The sequence below is a fragment of the Setaria italica genome, chromosome VIII (genome assembly GCF_000263155.2).
Source record: "Setaria italica strain Yugu1 chromosome VIII, Setaria_italica_v2.0, whole genome shotgun sequence".
Taxonomy (NCBI): domain Eukaryota; kingdom Viridiplantae; phylum Streptophyta; class Magnoliopsida; order Poales; family Poaceae; genus Setaria; species Setaria italica.
The window spans coordinates 35033768-35056072 of record NC_028457.1 but is presented as its reverse complement, the minus strand read 5'-3'; the positions used below and the strand labels follow the sequence as shown (position 1 = coordinate 35056072).

The window sequence follows — 22305 nt, the reverse complement described above, 5'->3', positions numbered from 1 at the left end:
CCACATCGAGATGCAGGGAAGGTTGTCCAATCCATTTTCGGTCATGCTGCAGCGTTGGATTGCATATTGTCTAGAATCAGGATTATTGCTCCAAGGTGAATAAAGAGTAATTTATATTTTGAGGAAAGCCTTGAACTATCTTGGTCATTAGGATGTTCCAACTACCTTCAGTTTGAGCAACCATTAAAGGAGGGGATAAAGATAGGATCCAATGTTTTGTTTAGTCGCATTCCAGTTAGCACATGGGACCTAAATGCAGTTGCAGATTAGGAACTTGTGGGTTTTCGAGAGATGTGCTTGTCAACGTTGCACTTGTCGATGTGCAGCTGGTGGTGACAGCACCATTCTATTGAGCTCCCGCCAGACCCCCTCCCTCCACTGGTACTAACAGGTTAGACAAAAGGTCATCTTTCTAGTAAGGACTCCCTCCATCTTTTGAAGAGTTCAATTCTAATATTAAAACCAAAAGTTGGAGAGGGGAGAAGAAGAAACCACGGGTGGAGGAGCTATCAATCTTTCAAGGCAGTCAGTCGAATGAATTATTGTGATCCTCAGACACTGATGAAAAGGATATCGTATTCCGAAAGCATCAGAATTCTGTTCAGCACTCATCACTTCCTTGGTGCTGGTGATCACCTCCCCTGTCGGTCGTGTCCAGTGGCCTCCGATCCATCACATGCGAAAATTCTATTATCCTGCCTTTGTTTTGTCAAACGTTCAACAAGCTGGTCCGGAAATTAAAAAAAGTAAATAGTCGCATTGCAGTTAGCACATGGGATCTTAAATGCAGTTGCAAATCAAGAACTTGTGGGTTTTTGAGAAATGTGCTTTGTGAACGTTGCACTTTTCGATGTGTGCAGCTGATGGATGGAACGGAAGCACAATGTATGCACTCTTGAAGGTACCACAAGCTGTTGAGCACAGCAGCCGCCATGGCTCCAGTGCTAGCGCGCCTCTACGAACACGCATCTCCAGAGTCCCTAGCCCTCCTCTTCTTCCTCTTCGTCGTCGCCGTGCACTTGGCAACACCAAGGTCCAGAACAGAGAAGCTGCTCCGGAAGCTACCGTCGCCTCCGTTCAAGCTCCCGATCATCGGCCACCTCCACCTCATCGGATCCCTTCCCCACCACTCCCTCCGCGACCTCGCCAAGAGGCACGGGCCCGACGTGATGCTCCTCCGCCTCGGCGCAGTGCCAACGCTTGTCGTCTCCTCCCCCCGCGCCGCCAAGGCCGTCCTGCGCACGCACGACCACGTCTTCGCCTCCCGGCCGCACTCCGCGGTCGCCGACATCCTCTTCTACGGCTCCACTGACGCTAGCTTCACGCCTTACGGCGAGTATTGGCGCCGGGCCAGGAAGGTAATCACCACCCACCTCCTCACCGCAGCGAAGGTCCGGTCCAAGTCCAACCGCGCCGCCCGCGAGCAGGAGGTCCGGCTGGTCTTAGCCAGGGTGAGGGCCGCCGCCGCCGCGGGCACGGCGATCGACGTCACCGAGATCTTCAGCTTCTTCGCCAACGACATCGTGTACCAGGCCGTGGCGGGCAGGCTCCCCAGGGAACAAGGCCAGAACCAGCTGTTCCGGGAGCTGCTAGAGACGAACGCCAAGCTCCTGGGGGGATTCAACCTGGACGACTACTTCCCGAGCTTGGGGAGGTTCGACTTGATGTCAGCCAAGGCCGTGAAGCAGATTAAGAGATGGGATGATCTTTTGGACAGCCTCATCGACAAGCACATTAGGAGCAAGACGGTCGTCGATGGTGAGGACGAGCAGGAGGACTTCATCGACGTGCTCCTCTCCGTTCAACAAGAGTACGGCCTGACCAGAGACAACGTCAAGGCATTGCTGGTGGTATGTTTATGCAGAGTTCCATTTCTAAACTTCAAATTTTTTTATTAAAATCTTACGTTTACTAATTGATTGAAAGCTGATAATCCTTACATATATAGGAGATGTTTGATGGACATGTTTGCTTAAGTTTGATTGAAATTTTATCGATATATACATGCGTGTAGGACATGTTCGAAGCCGGGACAGACACAACGTACATAGCGCTCGACTACGCCATGGCCGAGCTGATGCGGAATCCCCAATCAATGACCAAGCTGCAAGCCGAGGTGAGGAGGTGCACAGCCAAGGGTAAGGATATGGTCACTGAAGAAGACCTGAGCGGCATGAGCTTCCTAAAGGCGGTGATGAAAGAGTCGATGCGGCTACACGCACCGGGGCCTCTTATGTTACCCCACTTCTCCATGGCCGAATGTGTGGTAGAGGGCTATACCATACCATCTGGGACACGTGTAATTCTCAACGTGTGGGCTCTAGGAAGGGACCCCACCTACTGGAAGAGTCCCGAGGAGTTCGTGCCCGATCGGTTCCTAGAAGAAGCCATGGATGCTGCCTCCGACTTCCAGGGAAACGACTTCCGTTTCTTGCCATTTGGATCAGGGCGTAGGATGTGCCCAGCTATAAACTTCACCAAGGCCAATTTCGAAATCATTCTGGCCAACCTTATCTACCACTTCAACTGGGAGCTTCCTCCGGGGACGGCAGGCATCGATATGACAGAGTCATATGGGGTTGATGTGCACCGTAAGGAGAAGCTTCTTCTTATCCCACGCGTGGGTCAGGACGTCTAGGTTTTCTGAATTATTGTATCGCATTTAACAGTTATTCATTCAGGTCGTATGGCATTCTTGGAGGCCAAATAAGTAAACGGGTTCGTCCATTTGTTTGGTTGATGTTCCAATGTAATCTCTCCGTATCAAATTGTAGGTTATTTTTTCTACATACATGATTTTTGCTATGTGCCTAGATATATACTTGCTCTAGAAGATGAAGGAAAGGCGTCGGATGTGCATCTCACACCCGAAAAAATCGAGTGAGGAAGGCTCCTGTTTCACTCAGGTGACCCATAGACAGACCCAACAAAAAATCTGAGTTAGTTGAATGATAAGCATTCGATACGTTTCCATCACTAATCTGCACCGTTGCAATTTTTTTTTCTAATCTGACACACCGCACCACCTCTTAAGCTCAAAATGTTTCAGGATTGCAGGGTCATTATAAATGAGTTGCACAAATTAAAGGTGGTTTTGCCCATCCCACCCATCCCAACAATCAAGAAGAACCATGAGATCCATGTTGCTAGCTTCATCAAGCAGCATCCCCACGATTTGTTTTTTCAAAAAGATGGCAAGAGGATTGTCGTGTTATATTAGTAGAAAGGAAAAAGAATCAACACAATTGTAAAAGAGACATCAACTGAAAAGATGTGGAGAGACATAGAGAACGCAACACATACAAATGGGATCAATAACACGAGGGGAGGAGGACAACTGACACAACAGTCACTAGTAGAAAACACAGTATTAGTCCAGGTTGGTAGGGTCTCCCGAAAAACCATCCGAGATTAATCAATCAAGACAAAAGGGGGGTCTTTAGTCCCGAGTCCCTCAACCGGGACTAAAGGGGATGCTACGACAGGTGCGGGACAGGCCCCTTTAGTCCCGGTTTTGTTTACCAACCGGTATTAGAGGGTGCCCCTTTAGTCCCGGTTGGTTTTTCCAACCGGGATTAAAGTCCTACTTGAATTTTCAGGCGCGCGCCCGTTTAGTTATCCTGTATGCGGCATTGTCACACCCAGGTCTAAGGACAAACCTGGGTGCATTACAAACATGTGTGCCAGGATCAAATTTCACACATGTACAACAAATAGTGATACATCAAAGTCAATGCCATAGAAAATAGAGAGAATTATCCAGTTACATGACCAAAGTCTTCGTAACACAAATAAATGAACTAAACACACGGGAAACGATAACGACAACTCCACAGGTAGCTGACCGGTGAACGCTAAGCCTAGAAGTCTTCAAAGTCCCGCACGTACTCCTCCGGGTACACTTGGTCTGTATGGTTGAATGCAAGGGTGAGTACATGTCGTACTCAGCAAGCCATGGGGAATCATGTGTAGTGTAAGGCCATTAAAGTGGGCTAAGGCTAAGCAGCAAGCATTGATTTTAGTTGGTCAAATTTTATTATCCATAACCTAGGTGTAAGTTTATACCTCCCAAAAATTAAGCAAGAACATATATAAAGTAAAGCATGAATAAATGAATAAAGTAACAATGATTTAAAGGCATATTTCGATAAGTTAACCATGTGAGGGTCCAGGCCACTCTTAACCGTGAGCATGGCTGATCGATCAGTTTTTTAGACACTCTGCAGAGGTTGTACATCTTTACCCACAAGTCGCGTAAACCCAACCACGCAGTGCTAGCTAGGCACCATATCACACTTCCGAGGTGTGTCTGCATAGGGACGCTACGAGGCTTTTACAAAGATTCATTAGTCAGTGGTAACCCACGAGGTTTGGGTGCTGGCGTGCGCAACCCATCGCAGGCCGCTAATGCAACGACTCAGCCCCGCCATACAAGAAGATTACCCCAGACCAACGTTTCTAATTAATCAGCCAAGACAAGAGCCATTTAGTCTTGTGGTAGTACTGTTTTCCTGAGTGGTTCTCCATGTTCCACTTAGCAAGGGTGATCTTGTCTTAACAACGATATAACATAAATAAAGCCATTTAATGTATATCATATCTGACCATGACTATTTTTGAGCACTAAGTATATCTATCCAACAATCTATCCAGTTGATCAAGGCATAGGACAATACAGACTAGTCATCCTTAGATAGGACCCATCAAGTTATTCTAGCATGTGCATTGCATTGCAAAGTATGAATAGAAGGTAAAGGAATAGGACATTAAAATGTGAACCAAGGGCACGACTTGCCTTCCAGCTCCTGCTCTTGCTGCGTGAAGTCCTCAAACACCGGTTCCTCGAACTCCTCGATCAACAAACCGTCTACTCGTTCACATCGGCACACACATACAAGCATACAAGAGCATAAAGTAAGAAAACAGTACATCATTTCATAAAAACAGAGAGAAACAGATTCATTAATCTAATCTACGCGTCAAGATGAGCGCGTGGGTATAAAATTTGCTCAAAACGGAGTTAGGATGCGAAATCTACGCTAAAAACAATCTGCAGGGGCCTAACTGCACTAAAACAAAGCTTTCCAGGGGTTAGACTGCAAAAACCGAGGCCCTAAACATAATTAAACATTAACTCAGAGGGCTAACACGCAAAAACTACCAAGCTGGACTGCAGGTTAAAATAACAGGAACTACAGGGGTCTAGGCGAAAGAAAACAGGACTGAATCGTAATTATTTTTTCTATACAGAAGGACGGCGGGTTAATTTCAGGAAAATCGGGGGGATCTTTAGCAAAAGTGCCGTTAAGCAGCTCGGGCGAACCAACACGGTTCGGCCAGATTAAGTCCGGGCCGTAGGATCTTCAATGGACGGCGGATGCGCGCGCGGGTCAGCTCGGCTCGGCGGCGAGGGTGCGGACGGCTCAGAGCCGGCGGTTCGCAAGCACAGCGGCGGCTCACGGTGGCTCGGCTCGGCGGCTTGCGGCGTGGGCGGCTCGAAGTCGATAGCTCGCAGATCTAGGCTGTTGAACGGAGAATGGACGGTGGCGGGGCGTTGCGACGGGGTGTCGCACTGGGTGCGACGGTGAACGGCGGTGGGGCTCGCCGGAGTTGGCCGGAATGGTGACTCCGGCCACGGTTTGGTGCACGGGTGGCATGGGGAGGTAGCTGGGGGCGCGGGCGACCCATTTGTGCGGTTTGCGCATGGTGGGAGGCAGCAGAGCTGGCGGGACACGGGCGGTGGCAGCAGCGATCTCGCGGCAAAAAGAGAGCACGGGTGCGGGGCCTCACCTTCGGGCGGACTTGGGCGGCGGCGACGACGAGTGCGGCGACGGCACGGGCGACGGTGTGGGCGATGGTGATGCAGGTGGCGTGGAGGATTTGTGGTGCGTGCGCGTGGAATGAGGGGTGGCGTCGAACTGGGGCTCGATGGCGAAAGCAATGCCGATCGGGTATTTATAGGTGAGGGGGAGCAACGGCTCAAGCGCGGGGTAGCGGAGAGTGGAGGAGTGGAGCGTGTGCGTGAAGGGGGAACGAGGGCGGCGGTTCCGGAATAGTGCGGGCGCGTGCGGCGCATGCAACGTGCGAGCGTGCGCCGAGGGAAGCGGGGGCCGTTTGCAGCCGGTGCGAGGGATTAGATGGAGCTGACATGCGGGCCCTGCACGTCAGTCTCTGGGGAGGGAGGGTTGCCGGGTGGGCCGAGCTGGGCTGGAGCGGGAGGTCGGGCTGGGTGAGAGACAGAGGGGAGGTGTCGGGCCAAAAATGAGGGAGAGAGGAGAGGGAAAGGTGCGGCCCAAACAGAGATGGAAGTTTTGCTCAGATTTTTGAATTTGAAATTGAATTTGAATTTGAATCCAAATTCAAAACCACCACTCAAGCGAACAACACACAAAATGCAACAAAACAATCTAGGCAATTTAATTTATTTGAATTTTCTTGAAATTTGAATTAGCTCAAATTAGGGTGTTACAAATCTTACCCTCCTTAGGAAGAATCTCATCCTCGAGATTTGGATGGCCCAGCGAAGAGATTGGGAAATTCTTTCTGCAGCTCGTCCTCTCTTTCCCATGTAGCCTCGTCCTCTGCATGGTAACTCCACTGGACTTTGCACATTTTGATTACTCGGTTCCTAGTGACCTTTTCTAAGGTGTCCAAGATCTTGATAGGATACTCCGTATAGGTGAGATCTTCTTGCACATTCAATTCCTCCATGGGCAACTGCTCTTCCGGCACTCTAGGACACTTTTTGAGTTGCGAGATATGGAATACGTTGTGCACATCTGCCAACTGACTAGGTAACTCCAAGCGATAGGCTACCTATCCTACCCTCTCAATGATCTTGAATGGTCCTATAAACCGGGGTGATAGCTTCCCTTTGACCTTAAATATGCGCATGCCTCTGATAGGTGACACTTTGAGATACACATGATCACCTGCCTCGAAGGTCAACTCTCTTCTCCTAGTATCGGCATAACTTTTCTGTCATGATTGGGCTGTTCTCAAATTCTCCCGAATAATCTGGACCTGCCTTTTAGCTTCTTGGATAATCTCTTGCCCAAACAGTTGACTTTCTCCGATCTCACTCCAGTACAGAGGTGTTCTACACTTCCTTCCATACAACGCTTCAAATGGCGACATCTTGAGACTAGCTTGATAACTATTGTTGTAGGAGAACTCCACATAGGACAAACTTTTATCCCAATTGTTTCCATGCTTTAGTGCACATGCCCTCAGCATATCTTCCAATATCTAATTAGTCCTTTCAGTCTGTCCGTTTTTCTGAGGATGATAGGTCGAACTAAAGTTTAGCTTTGTCCCTAAAGACTCGTGTAACTTTTGCCAGAAGCGAGATGTGAACTGGGTACCCCTGTTTGACACTATCTTCTTAGGCACACCATGCAAGCACACAATTCTGGCCATGTATAATTCTGCCAACTTGGCTCCTGTATAGGTTGTCCTCACCAGTATAAAGTGAGCAACTTTAGTTAACCGGTCCACTATGACCCATATAGAGCCATACCCATCTCGGGTGTGAGGCAATTCAATGATGAAATACATTCCTATCTCTTCCCATTTCCATTTGGGCACTTTCAACGGTTGAAGTAATCCGGCTGGTCTCTGATGTTCAGCCTTAACCCTTTGGCACACATCACATATCGCTACATGTGCCGCTGCATCTCTCTTCATTCTGAGCCACCAATACCTCTGCTTAAGATCTTGGTACATCTGGTGCTACCAAGGTGTATGGAATAATCTGAGTCGTGAGCTTCTCTCAAGATCATCTCATGGAGCTTTCCCACGTCGGGAACCCAAATTCTCCCTTTAATCCATAGTGTTCCCTGGGAATCCTCCGTGTAATCGGAGGCTCTTCCCTCCTTTATCATCTCCTTGATCTCCTTGACTTTGGCATCCTCAAGCTGACCTAATCTTATCTCCTGTTCGAGGGTTGACTCTACCTCCATCGTTGTTCCTTCAGTGCGAGCAACAATGCTTAGGTTAAGCCTCTCGAATTCCTTCATCAACTCGTCAGGCAACTGAAATGCTAAAGCCAAATTGACATGACCCTTCCGACTCAGGGCATCTGCCACTAGATTAGCTTTTCCCGGGTGATAGTAAATCTCTAGGTCACAATCATTGATAAGCTCTAACCACCTTCTTTGCCTCCAGTTGAGATCCTTTTGTGTGAAGATATACTTGAGACTCTTGTGATTGGTGTAAATCCAACACTTAGTTCCAAGTATGTAATACCTCCATATCTTAAAAGCATGTACCACTGCAGCTAATTCCAGATCGTGGGTCGGGTAGTTCTGCTCATGCTTCCTCAACTGCCTAGATGCATAGGCTATAACATGACCTTCCTGTATGAGGACACAGCCTAAGCCTTGCCGAGATGCATCACAGTAGATGTCAAAACTTTTCAGCAGATCTGGCATCACTAGCACTGGGGTTGTCTTCAACCTCTTCTTCAACTCTTTGAAACTAGCTTGACAAGCTTCGGTCCACATGAACTCTCTGCCTTTCTCGAGCAAAGTCATGAGTGACTTTACTATCTTAGAGAACCCTTCGATGACCCTGCGGTAATATCCTGCAAGTCCAAGGAAACTCCTGATCTCAGTGACTGTTTGGGGTGAACTCCACTTCAACACATCCTCAACCTTACTTGGGTCCACTGCAATTCCACCGTTGGTGATAACATGTCCAAGGAAGGAAACCTCCTTTAGCCAGAACTCACACTTACTAAACCTAGCATACAGCTGGTGCTCCCTCAACTTCTGGAGTACTAGCCTCAAGTGTTCCTCGTGCTCTTCCTCACTCCTGGAATAGATCAAAGCACTCAAACGTGCGCCCCGCAAAGACGCTCCTTGCTACGTCGATGCGGAGGCCAGTCAGACAGGTATGGCAGGCCGATCAGACTGGTCTCACCGGAGAGCCCGGCGAGGATCCAACGAACGCCCACCCAGGAGGGACCCCATTAGGGCAGGTTCACCTTGGGTTGCCCTAGGCTCGGCAGGCCATCTAGGGCGCCTCCTTATGCAATGGAGACAGAAGAAGAACAGCACATGGGGTTGGAAAAGTGGGGTAACGAGGAAGAAAGGTAAAAACCATAAAAGATAGATTGGTTTTTGATCGATTGGATCTAACTCAATTGGTCGTGGCCCTTCATATTTATAGGGAGGGGAGGTCTTGCTCTTCACGGAGTTGAAACACTAACAAATCTCATGCTAAAACACAACTCCAACTCAGTTTACACAACCCGAAACCGGTCATAACTCTCTCATCCGAACTCCAAATCAAACGTTCTACATATGCATTTTGATCATCTTGACAAGAGCTACGCAATGGTGAAGTCCAATTTGCCTTTTGAGCATTTTGACCAAACCGGTCTGACCGGTTTTCCTAGACCTGCCACTTTTGGGCTCCAACACATGCCCCCTATTTTTTGGCAAAGGATACATGCCAAAAAATACTCTCCTAGTCCAAAATTGCCTAAGGACGATGATGAACAAAGCATCGGCCATATATATTTTTCTAAGGGAGATAACGCTTTATCGGTCATAATACTTGATTTACTCAAGTTGAAACTAAATTTACCCGCTTTGGCCTCCACTCTTTTCTGATTCGTGTCGACCTTGCCGGTTTCTCTTTAGTTAATTGCTCCGTTACCTCTTTCTTGCGCATTCTCTATAGTCTTGTCTTTTGAGTGTGAGATAAGCTTGAGGGACACCACCTCGGCTGTGTATATTTAGAACCTTGTTTGTTGTTACCCTCACACTGTTTATCACCAGCACATGCACTACCTTTAACCAGATCACTATTGCAAGCAACCGGTCATGGTAATGTATCATAGTTTGGGTATGAAATAATATATGGTTGCATGTACATACTACTATAATCACTAGGTGCATAGTAGTAAGAATATGACCAAGAAAATGGCATATATGGCCCAACAAAAGAATATGGCTCAACAACACAATTACCCTGTTGTTGGCGAGGTCCTTGTCACCCTTGATGACTTGGTGGTGATTTTGCATCCCTAGTGTTACATGACCGATTATTTTGCTTCTAAGCCACTCCTTTCTTCTTATATTTAGCCAAAAGTTCCTCGAAGCTCAGCCTCATCTTCTCTTAGCCTTGGAAGAATTTCCAAGCTTGCTGGATACACCGGTCAGACCAGTCGGTGCACAACCAGCCCTCTTGCTTCTATCTTGCCCCCGGGCATTGAAGTCTTTGTTGTAACTTGAGGGGTCTTCTTCTGCACCTTCTTCTCAAGTCTTTCCTCACCAATGATCATGTTCTTCCCTTTAGCCTTTTCGGCTTGATCCGGCCAAATAAGCACCTTGGAATTTGGCAATTCAAGAGCATTTATTGGAAAAGGATTATGATCAACTTGCATATCATGAAAAGACAAACGACCTTTGTTAAGGGCCGATTGTATTTGACGGCGAAACACATTGCAATCATCGGTAGCATGAGAGAAAGAATGATGCCATTTACAATAAGCATGCCGCTTCAACTCATCAGCTAGAGGTATAGTATGAGGACACTTAATCTTTCCAAGCTTCATCAGCTCATCAAAGATTCTATCACACTTGGATACATCAAAAATGAATTTAACTTCCTCTTGCCGATTTTTATGACTCGGCTTGAGAGAAGCACATGTGTTTGCTTTGTCATTAGATGACCACGCAAATTCAGCGGCATAAATTTCTTTACTCTCATGGTCCGAGGAGTCATAATTCAACATATGCATGTTAGGACAATCAGATTTGAGCCGACTATCTTTAGTTCAGTTTTCCTAAGCCAAAGCTCTTTGTAGAACTTGACTAATGGTAAGAAATTCATATCCATCTAATTTTTCCTTAATATGAGATCTCAAACCATTAAGTGCCAATTCAGCAAGATCTTTTTCTGAAATAATGAAATTATAACACTGGTTTTTACATCTCTAAACCTTCTGATATATTTAGCAACAGGCTCATCAGGCTTTTGCCAAACCGATGTTAACTGAGATAGCCTCAATTCATTATCACCACTGTAAAAGTGTTCATGATACTTATGCTCTAATTGAGACTACATATGAATAGAATTTGAAGGTAATGCTGAAAACCATGACAAAGCCGTACCATATAATGACAAAGGGAACATTCTGATTTTTAAATGATCAAGGCTACCAAAAATGCCCAATTTTGCATTAAATTGGCTAACGTTTCCCATGTAGTTCTGCTATCCTCCCCAGTAAATTTGGTGAACTCTGGAACTTTAAAACCTTGAGCATATGGAATAGCATCATAACTTTCAGGATAAGGCTTTTGACATGCTAAAGTTTTATCCTTAACTTCAGGATAAGGTTGTGTTGGTTGGTTATGAGGGAGTGTGATTAGATGAACCCTCGATTCTCAAGTTGTGGATTAAAGATGGTGGTTGGCTTTAAGTTTTATTTGCCAGGTTGCAGTAATTATTGCTATCTGCAGCAAGTTATCTGAAGATCATAACCGGTTCTCATCAAGCAATCAGCGGGTGCTATGGTGGACAAATTCGAACATGTAGTTTTGAACAAATTCATAAGTCGTCATATAAACTTGTACTTAGAAAATATGACCATCGAGCCAGTCCAGAGGCACAAGAAGTTTAAAATTTATAAAAATGCATCTTTAATTTTTTTTCTTCGGACACCAACGACTGCTGTCTTTGTTCATCATTTTCGAAGTGGTCGACGTTTTTGTACTCAGATAGGGACATTTCATAGAGGTAAAACCCCTTGCCTATTGAAGAAATTTCTAGAGGAGGGAAGCTATATGGTCATTGGCAATAAAAAAATACTCGAGAATCCTGGAAGATACTGTGTGTAGCGGTAGGTGTAAATCCCTCTCAGCTTCTACTTGCTTAGATGATGGAATGTTCAGCTTAGGAGATAAGCCGCTATAAGACATTGAACACTACTACAAAATCTCCAAGATTCCCGATTGGTTTCTTTTCTATCAAATAGTTGTTGTTTATGACCGCGAGACCTGAAGTGTGCGTGGCCTTGGCATTACTGTTCACCGTTGGCACCAAGTTACCTGTGCTCACTCAGCTCAGTCACCCTACTAGCTTGATGCTCATGCAATGCCACTATCATATTTTATGCACTAGTAGCTGAACAACTGAGCAATGCATCCCGTTCAGATTCATTGGACGATGACAAAGCACCCTCTCTGGGCATCCTTCACTTTGTTTTACGTCTATTCCTTTGCGCGTGGTGCACGCGTAGCAGGCTAGCAGCTATGAACAGGATTATGTTTTCTACGCATATATTCCTTTCCACGTGGTGCAGGAGTAGCAGGCTAGCAGCCAAGGGCAGGATTACAGTGAGGCTGATAGCTAGATCCAATTCCACAAGGCGTTAAAGCTGGTCAATATATATGTGTGTATGTATGTATGTATAGTAAAAAAATGTGTACTAATCAGATTTTAAGAGGTGCCAAAATTCGTTGACACTGGGTCTCTGTTTAGTTTTACCAGTTAGAGGCAACAGAGAGGAACTACTACGATGTACCTTGAGCGAAGCAACAGAGAGGAAGAAAGAGAGGGAATATATTCACCGGCGAGGACTCACTACTATACCAGAGAAACCACTATAAATCTCCAACAAATATACCAGCCAAAATAAGACTCGATACTAATATTAGTATTAGTAATGGGTCTAACTTATTAAGCTGGTATATGTGTGGTGGATAGACGGTCCGGGGGGTCACTTAATACCGGTTGCTGTTACGAGCTGAAACTAAGGGATCCTCCACGGGTGAATTTAAAAGAAAAATATCCCTTAGGTCCCGTTTGGATCATTGGAATTGAATTCCATTCTAATAATCATAATTTAGACACAAATTAATTAAGCTAATATAATTGTATGTGGAATATATTAGTATATTATTGTTGGTGATATGGGAGAGATACTTATGTGCTGCACTTCTACTATAGGGAAGCGAGTTCAAGAGCGTGCTATAAGAATTGAATTCCATTCTAATAATCATAATCTATAGAATCGATTTCCATCTCACACCCTATGAATTTAAGATAGGCTTATATCTAAACTTTGGAAGGTTGTGGAATGCCACGTTCCAAGATAAATTAGTTTACTCCATTAAGTAGATTCCAATTCCTTCGAATGAAGGGATCCAAACGGGGCCTTACCAAAATCACATTTGCTGTGTAGGTGAAATTATAAGAATGCTAGACGTGAGAATCGAATCAAATGCACTGGCATGTGCATATTCCGCGCATGGCATTGTCTAGCAATCGTATATGTCACATGGGGATGGTCGCCTCATGAAAACTAGGGTGGGATCACGGGTTCCATTAAATGGAAGTGGGCGTGCACTAGTAGAGAATTGGCTTTCCATACGCCCCCTTTTATCCCGGTTTAAAGTTGGCCCGGGACAAAAGGTTCACCAACCGGGACTAAAACTCGGTCACTGGTGGGGGGCTCACCAACCGGAACCTTTTATCCCGGTTGCAAAGGCTAATGGGAAAAAAAGACTCTGAGAGGCCTTTTATCCCGGTTTGAAACATCAACCGGGATAAAAGACCCCCCCTTTATCCCGGTTGGTAACACCAACCGAGATAAAAGGGTCAAGAGCCTTTTATCCCAAGGATAGTAACCCCTACATAGTCAGATGTGGTGTGTAGGTGGGATGGCAAGGAAGCTACGCGCGAGGCTGGAGGTTGTGGGTTCGAATCCCACGAACCGCGCACGCGCATATTTCGCGTGAAAAATCGCGTGACTTGTGACTTGTGGGGGGGCCTCCTGGGAGCTCGGGATTTTTTTTGCAGCGTCGGCCGTGGTGACCCGTTTTATCCCGGTTGGTATTACCAACCGGGATAAAAGAGGGTCTTTTGTCCCGGTTGAGTGACCCGGGATAAAAGACCCCCCTTTTATCCCGGTTGGTTTATCCCGGATGGATTTTCGGGATATTTGCACCCTACCAACCGGGACTAAAGCCCAATTCTCTACTAGTGGTGGCTGCGTATAGTATTGTGTATATATGATGGAGGCTTGATGGCTTGCTTTGGCGTGCGCGTGTGGGGGGGCTGCCTGGGAGCTCGGGAATTTTTTTTTTTTTGGAAGCGTCGGCGCTCTCGACCCTTTTATCCCGGTTGGTATTACCAACCGGGATAAAAGGGGGTCTTTTGTCCCGGTTGAGTGACCCGGGATAAAAAAACCCCCTTTTGTCCCGGTTGGTTTATCCCGGATGTATTTTCGGGATATTTGCACCCTACCAACCGGGATTAAAGCCTAGTTCTCTACTAGTGGTGGCTGCGTATAGTATTGTGTATATATGATGGAGGCTTGATGGCTTGCTTTGGCGAGGCATCATAACTCTGTGATTGCAGTGGCTGATCATGCAGTTGTGTTGGCGATTCAGGAGACAGTTGCTCGTGTGGCTGTGATTAGTAGGTTGCGCTAGTAATGAAGTTTATTGTATGCAATTGAAATGTATGGATCTATATGTATTGAATATATGATGATTGAAATGCAGCAATGGCTATATATATTTATGTTCCTTGGATTGCACCAATGGTTTTATATGTACCAACGGATCCATATGAGGTTATATTTTTATCATGTGCTACAAAATACAACGCTAATATAGAGCATACTCCCTCGGTCCAAAAAAACAAGTCATTCTCGGTTTGTCTTAAGTCAAACTTTCCCAACTTTGATCAAATATATAGAGAAAAGTATCAATATTTATAGCATTATACGTATATTATAAAAATATATGTCAAATAAATCTAATGGTACTTATTTCATACCATAAATATATCTATAAATATATGTAGTTTTTTCTATAATCTTTGTGAAACTTAGAAAAATTTGACTTAGGACAATCCTAAAACGACTTATTTTTTCTGGGACGGAGGGAGTAGTTAATACCTGCTTGATAACCATAAACCAATCTCTTGCACATATGACTAGGGGTGGTAATGGATCATGATCCTCATGCCTCCTTCACAATCCAACTCAGACCTATCTATTTAGTTCAAAATAATATAATATTCTGACCTGGCTCTTATTGAGCCCGATCCTTAAATTTGTTAGGCTAAATTAGAGGGCCCTTTACCACCCCTACTTAGGCTAAATTAGAGGGCCCTTTACCACCCCTACATATGACTCGTAAGTCATGAGCTCAACTTTTATATAAATGCTGGAACGTACTTGACATAATAGAATACAAGACTGTGTCAACAATTTGCTCACGAGATCTAAGATTGAGTCATGTTTTGCCCCACTCAGCAGTAGTCACAAGAAAGAAACAGCTTGTTTCCATACTTGAGGCAATAACGTGGAATGGAATATGCTCACGTCAATTAGCTTGAATCTTATATCGCAGGATGAAACCTTGCGTACATGATCACCAAAAAAATTGAGAGGCCACCAATAATAAAACACTGTGTATACTCCCTTGGGCTGGGAATATATATATATGATGGTCCCACAAGAAATTTCAACTAACTGCGTGCGTATTATATTTCTGACCTGAGGAAGTACTAGTTTCAGATGATTTCATCAGAAAATGATCTAACCTGTTGGTTTTGTGGAAGTAAGTTTTCCTGTGATAGTCCAATGCTGTGACACTGGTCTAGCATATGTCATATATGCGGTGGTGTGGAATGACACTGTTACATTTAAGTTAATGTGCCGGGTACAACAGAACCAGTTTGATTACTTCACTATTTGTGTCGGTCGTATTCTGCATCAGTGCGAATAGGACATATGAGCCGGTGCAAATGTAAAATCGAATATAGAAAAAACAAAGCTATGCATATATGGATATAAAAGGGGATTCTCGTATAATTGGCCTCACATTATTCATAGAGTCAAGACGATACAGTAGTATGAACACGCATATTTGAATCTAGGTACTAGCGTGGGCCACCCATGAGTTAATTTAGAAAATAGCGGTTGCAGTAATATTTCGCACTACATTTATGCGTTGGATTTCATGCATCCTTCTTAGTTTGGAGGCACAATTCATCTGGAAGGAGATTGTCGTCATGACCACAATATGTTATAAAATGAGCAGGTGGTCGAGCGATAGATTGTCCACTGTTGGACCATCCTCCACAATCAATACTGATAGTCAAATGGAACTCATAGTGGCAATGCATGAACTATAGCCCTGTAAATCATATAAGACAAGCATTAGATATGAGAGCTTCGACTTTGAAACCCTACTAACACAAATAAATCTTACACACACACCTGGATTGTTCGCAACAAATCGGATGGCAGCCCACCCAAGATTTGGGACAAGTACGGTGTTCTTCACCGGTGGATTCACCAAGTTGTATTTTGCAACATCTTTCAAGGCATCGAAGTTACCAAACCCCTGTGCAAGAAGGATCATGTTGTGACCATGTAGATGCATCGGGTCGGAATCGCCCTGTAGAACTGCTGTGGTCTGCACCACCGTGGCCTTATACGATGGCTCTAGGCGCATCTCCTTGGACCCATACGGGATTAAGGCTTCGTCAGTGAAGTTGAATGCCCTTGGTGGTCTGTCGGGAAGCTCTTGCATCAAGTCCACGCTTCCAGTGTGGTAGTAGTGTGCTCCTAGTTGTGGCGTCTTCCCCGTGGGATGCTGGAAGGAAACGTTGTTCATGGTTGCGATGAGGATGGTCTCATTGTGATCACCCCTCCTGCAGGACTGGCCATGCTGACATATTAAACATAGGCTGAGCACGATGAACAAACGTTCATCAACTCGCTGAGGGACCACCGTTTGGTACAGGTTGGTCAGATTTGCTGTGGAAGTAGTAAGATGTAATTGTGTCATGTATATCAGGCATCTCAGGTGCTACTGGCACATCACCGGATGGACCATTATCTTCTTCTTCGTCTTCTTCCGCACCACGATCTGACATTAGTCCTGCTGGATCATCGGCAGAGCTGTGACTGTTCCGCATCAGCAACAACCAAGGCATCCAGTGTCTCGCCGAGCGCGATGGCGATGACGTCCGTGGTGTATGGGCTGACGTAGTTGGCATCGGCACCAACCACAGTGAATTTGTGCCCAGCAATCTTTAGGTAGAACTCGGAGAATAGCCCGGCGTTAATTAAAATGTATGAAGCACATAGTTTCTTTTATTTTATGAACTCAAATCTTTTGATAGTGTATCTTCTCAACCAAAGTTTCGTTTTAGTCGGTTCTTGTTGTGTTAATCTTCTAATTGTAAGCTATAGTTTAGTAACGTTGTTTCGCCAAGTTTCATGTTTTTGATAATAAATATGATATAATTTTTGATTAATACTTATTTACTCATCTTTTCTAATTAAAAGCTAATTAGATTCGTACAACGGTTTTCTTTATGCAAGTATTAATTTGACTAATATCAACATAAATGAGTTCATAATTATAACTTGTTTTAGTTCGATGCGACAGATAACATATAGTTTATTATTCAAATTTAAATGTTAAAATGGCATAACTTGTACATGAATATTTATAAATAAAAGTTGACTAAGTTTTACATCGTCTTTTCAGATACAAATATAATTTGAATTAACTCTCGCTTAGGATATTTTCTAAAAGTATCATTTATATATGTTTGCTAATTAGAAATAAACTGCAGCATATAGCTCTTGTCTTTTCCTTTACAAAAAGTTTGTCCAATAGATGTTTATTTCAACGGTACCATCATTCTTAGTGTTTTATGTGCCTTCGTGGTCCTAGAATCGAGCCCTATCCTTTAGTACGTTCTTTTAAAGTTTTTCTTTAATTGATGTATTGTTCTTAGTTGTAATTGTTTGTTTGCTTTGTATGGTTGTGCCAATGATTGCTTTGAGTAGAAGGATAACTGTTCAAAAGATTTGAAGATTAAGGGTTTTAAGAGAGCAAGAGTTGAAGAGTAGTAAGAGTAACTTTCTTTGGAGAAAGGTAAGTGTCCCTAACCATCCTTCTATCTATGCTTATTTTACAAGAATACAATGCATTAATAGGAATATGGAGGGACCACCTAGGTAAACAGTGCAACCACAAGAACTACATGGCTCTAGTCTTGGCTAATTGATTAGAGACTAGTTTGAAGCGGTCTTACCGAAAGGGCAAGAGGGGCGGTGGCAGATGAGGTATATCCCGGCCCTAAGACTAATCTACTCTATGGTAGATTTGCAATCTTGAGAGAGGTTTATGCTCTACTACTGATCCGGAAACCTTAGCAGGCTACTTCTTATTAAGGAATCTTTGTAAAGGCCTTGTAGTATCCCTATGAAGTCACACCTCGGTAGTGTGATAAGTGCCTACTTTTGCACAGCATGGTTGGGTCTAAAGTCCTTCTGAACTTTTACGCGACTTGTGCGTAAAGATGTACAACCTCTGCAGAGTGTAAAACTGATATATTAGCCATGCTCACAGTCAAGAGCGACCTAGACCCTCACATGATTAATAACATTGAAGATAGACTTAAATTGTTATTCTAGTTATTTCTTATGGTCTTGCTTTGTACCAACCATAAGTGTACTCACCCTTACTTACTGTTGCTCAGAAGATGAAGGTGTGTGAAGTTTTTTGAAGATGATGGTGAGTTCTAGGCGTACGCAACCCCCAGTTGATTGCATGTGAAGTTTGAAGCCTCCGTTTCCAAGATTAAGCTGTATAACTCTAATAGACTCGTATGCTTTTATTTATATTCCGTTACGTGATACTGTTACTGTTATTCACTGATAATGTCACTGTATGTATGAAACTTGATCGTGGCATGCTACTAGTAGAGAATTGGGCTTTAGTCCCGGTTGGTAGGGTGCAAATATCCTGAAAATCCATCCGGGATAAACCAACCGGGACAAAAGGGGGGGATCTTTTATCCCGGGTCACTCAACCGGGACAAAAGACCCTCTTTTATCCCGGTTGGATGCTGCAAAAAAAAATCCTGAGCTCCCAGGAGGCCCCCCACAAGTCACAAGTCACGCGATTTTTCATGCGAAATATGCGCGTGTGCGGTTCGTGGGATTCGAACCCACAACCTCCAGCCTCGCGCGTAGCTTCCTTGCCATCCCACCTGCATACCACATCTGACTATGTAGGGGATGCTATCCTTTTGTATTAACTCGTGGGGGACCCCCCTTTTATCCCGGTTGGTATTACAAACCGGGATAAAAGGGTTTGAGGATTTAATCCTCTTCCAGTCACCTTCCAGTCACCTCGTTGGGGACCCTTTTATCCCAGTTTGAAACACCAACTGGGATAAATGACCCCCTTTTATCCCGGTTGGTATTACAAACCAGGATAAAAGGCTCTTGACCCTTTTATCCCGGTTGGTGTTACCAACCGGGATAAAAGGGGGGGTCTTTTATCCCGGTTGGTGTTTCAAACCGGGATAAAAGGCCTCTCAGAGTCTTTTTTTTCCACTAGCCTTTGCAACCGGGATAAAAGGTCCCGGTTGGTGAGCCCCCCACAAGTGACCGAGTTTTAGTCCCGATTGGTGAACCTTTTGTCCCGGGCCAACTTTAAACCCGGACAAAAGGGAGCGCATGGAAAGCCAATTCTCTACTAGTGTACATATAGGTAGCACTTGGTTTAATTTTAAAACCGGATGTGACAAAAGTATTCCGAGGTATCGTATAACTTCCACGAGGAAGCACAATGGTTAAAACGTATCGAAGAATTGAATGATAAAATGTTACTTAGTATATCAACAGGTTAAGATGACGGAGCAGTGGCCGTGGTGACATAAGATACTCTAACCTTAGAGGGGTAGGTAGCTGGGACGACAACGAGCGAGACTAGATTCCTATGACACTTCTAGACTAAGAGAAAGACTATCTAGTTCCAGAGCTTTCTTCTAGCTAGATATCGATGAACCAGAGCTTGGTTCGAGGCCTCAACGAGGAACCCAGACAAGGTTGACATGGGGAAAGGCATAATATATGTTAGTATTTCTAATCAACATGTCAGTTTTTTTATTAATGTAACATGGTGGGCGGCCTATTTGTTATTACAGGAACCAACAAATGTGTCATTGTCAATGGCCATTTAATTAATAAATTCTTCAGTATAATAACCATCGGGCATTCCAGAAAGCAATCAAGAATTCCTGAAGGTCTTGTGTGTAGTGTATGGAAACCTTATGGCAATAGTCAGATGAGACATGCTATATTAAGTAATAAATAAAGGTACTTAACACATCATGACCGATGGATGTTTAACAGTTGAAAGAAATAGGAACAAAGGCAGAGTACATGAGCAGAAAATCAAATATCTGACTTGTACTGGGCCGTCTGCAAGCTTCGGTCAGCGCCTTTTGCATAACTTGCTTGCATAGTGTTCGATAAAACAGGCGCAATTTTTGCATATGAAGTCAAAATTGGACGCTCTTCTTTTTCCCAAAATGATTCAAAATGTGATTTTGAGTTTGCAGGATTGCCATTGGCCCATGTCACTCACTGTAAGGCATCATTTAACTTATGATGAGCTGAGGAGGAAGGCAGCTCACCTCAGACTTAATGCAGGATGTCTGAGCGCCCACTGTAGTCCTCCGTCGTGGTTCACGCGCTATGATGTGGCCAGCAGACAAGCTATATAGCACAGTGGATCAGATTGCTGACCACAAAAGGACACTTAGAATGGCACCATATATAGCAAAATTGTCAGTAGACATAAGGACGAAATAAAAATAGTAGGAACCACAGGTAGAGAACTCACCTTCCATCCAACATTTGTTTTATCCCAGTTAACTTTGGACCCGGGACTAAAGGACCATTAGTCCCTGATCAAAAATGGACCACCAACGGCTACCGACGGGGGAGCTTTAGTCCTGATTGGAAAGACCAACCGGGACTAAAGCACTCCCTTTTGTCCCAGTTGTAACGGCTAAAAATCTGACCACTGACGTTGGAAGCTTTTTGTCCTTGTTCGAAACACCAATCGGGACAAAAGCTCCCCTCCCCCTCCCCCCCCCAATCCGAGTTAGGAATTCCAAACGGGACTAAGGGGCTTTTATCTCAGTTGGTGTTTCCAACCAAGACCAAAGCTCCTCGCCTATAAATTCACCTTCTTCCTCCCCAAGCCCGAGCCACTCACCAGACCGAGAGCTTCGGGCTCCTCTATGGCGAGCAAGGAACCTCAGGGAGGTGTTGCCCGATTTTTTTTCTCATTTCCGTGGGGATTTCACTCATCCAAAGTGTTGTCAAGGTTAGCTACTTCATCCTCACTTCATTTATTGTTATTATACTTTGTTTTATGTTTTAGAGATGGAGAAAAATGATTTTTTTAGAATGAGGGAGAATGGAGAGGATTTATTATGAATTATGAACATTGTTTCAACATGAAATAAGATTCTCGAATAGAGTTTCCAGTGTGCTTCATAGTTAAGAGTGAATCCAGCATGCCTCCCCTTGGTCGGACCAGGCGATCCTCGAGTCCGAATGCCTGATGATGCTGGAAATGTTTTGAGCTCATCTTCCTTGCCGCTCCTTTGTGGCGCATGTTATTCGTGAAGCTCAACTACTGGGAAGGATGGCAGCTGAAGAGCTGAGTTAGTGCATTTAGGAGAAAGCAGAACCAAACCATGCACGAGCTGAGTTAGCGTATTTTAGCCACTACATCATGTGAGTGTTGTGTTTCTGAGTATGGAGTCCTTGTCGATCTTCATTGATATACGATCTGTATGAAATAAAGCTCCCTTGCCTCAAACTCTGAGATACGATCCATGCGATAGTTCACACTGATGACATATACGCACTCCATATTAATGTTTATAACTAATGGTAAGGCGAACTGGCGATAGAGTGTAGCTCACGATGAACGAACAATGCAACCAGGTAGTGCATCCAGTTCCAGGTTCCATCCTCAGAAACGGCGTAGAAACCAGTCGTGATGCATATCGGGTACGGTCCATCAGGCCGTCTTTCATGTACTGTACATTCTCCTCGTCATGAATTGAGCAGTTAACATTACAAAGAGAAGTGCATTATTGAACAAAACCATGTTAGCTCAGATCGGCTTAAAAGTTAAATGCTGCATAAATTGAGTTTCTCAACAATTAGTTTTGTTTTTTAAGAAGGGAAGGTACCTACTAGAGTTAGTATATACTTTTTAGAAGAAGGGAAGGTATAATTTATTAAAACCAACATGTTTCACCGATCTTAAAAAGCATTAACAATTGGAATGATTAGCTCAGGCAAATACATTGATGATGCCAATAATAAGGCTAGGGCTCTCGATTACCCCAGTGATATTAATTAAAATGCTTAGAGTAGCTTAGGCAGGTACCTTATATATATAAGAAGTGCAAAATTAATTTGCAATGGAATAATCTGTACCT

General features: G+C 44.4%; 2 protein-coding genes across 2 annotated transcripts; one reads left to right on the top strand and one right to left on the bottom strand.

Moving 5' to 3' along the window:
• The first annotated feature begins 838 nt into the window (after positions 1–838).
• On the top strand, positions 839–2789 carry LOC101784006 (indole-2-monooxygenase). The gene is made up of 2 exons (XM_004980720.2): positions 839–1850; positions 2015–2789. The coding sequence occupies exons 1-2, from the start codon at positions 933–935 to the stop codon at positions 2636–2638; spliced, it is 1542 nt and encodes a 513-aa protein (XP_004980777.1). The 5' UTR covers positions 839–932; the 3' UTR covers positions 2639–2789.
• A 13263-nt stretch (positions 2790–16052) lies between these two features.
• On the bottom strand, positions 16053–16646 carry LOC106804482 (laccase-15-like). The gene is made up of 2 exons (XM_014805654.1): positions 16247–16646; positions 16053–16117 (listed from the first exon to the last, which is right to left on the bottom strand). The coding sequence occupies exons 1-2, from the start codon at positions 16644–16646 to the stop codon at positions 16053–16055; spliced, it is 465 nt and encodes a 154-aa protein (XP_014661140.1).
• Positions 16647–22305: the final 5659 nt, after the last annotated feature.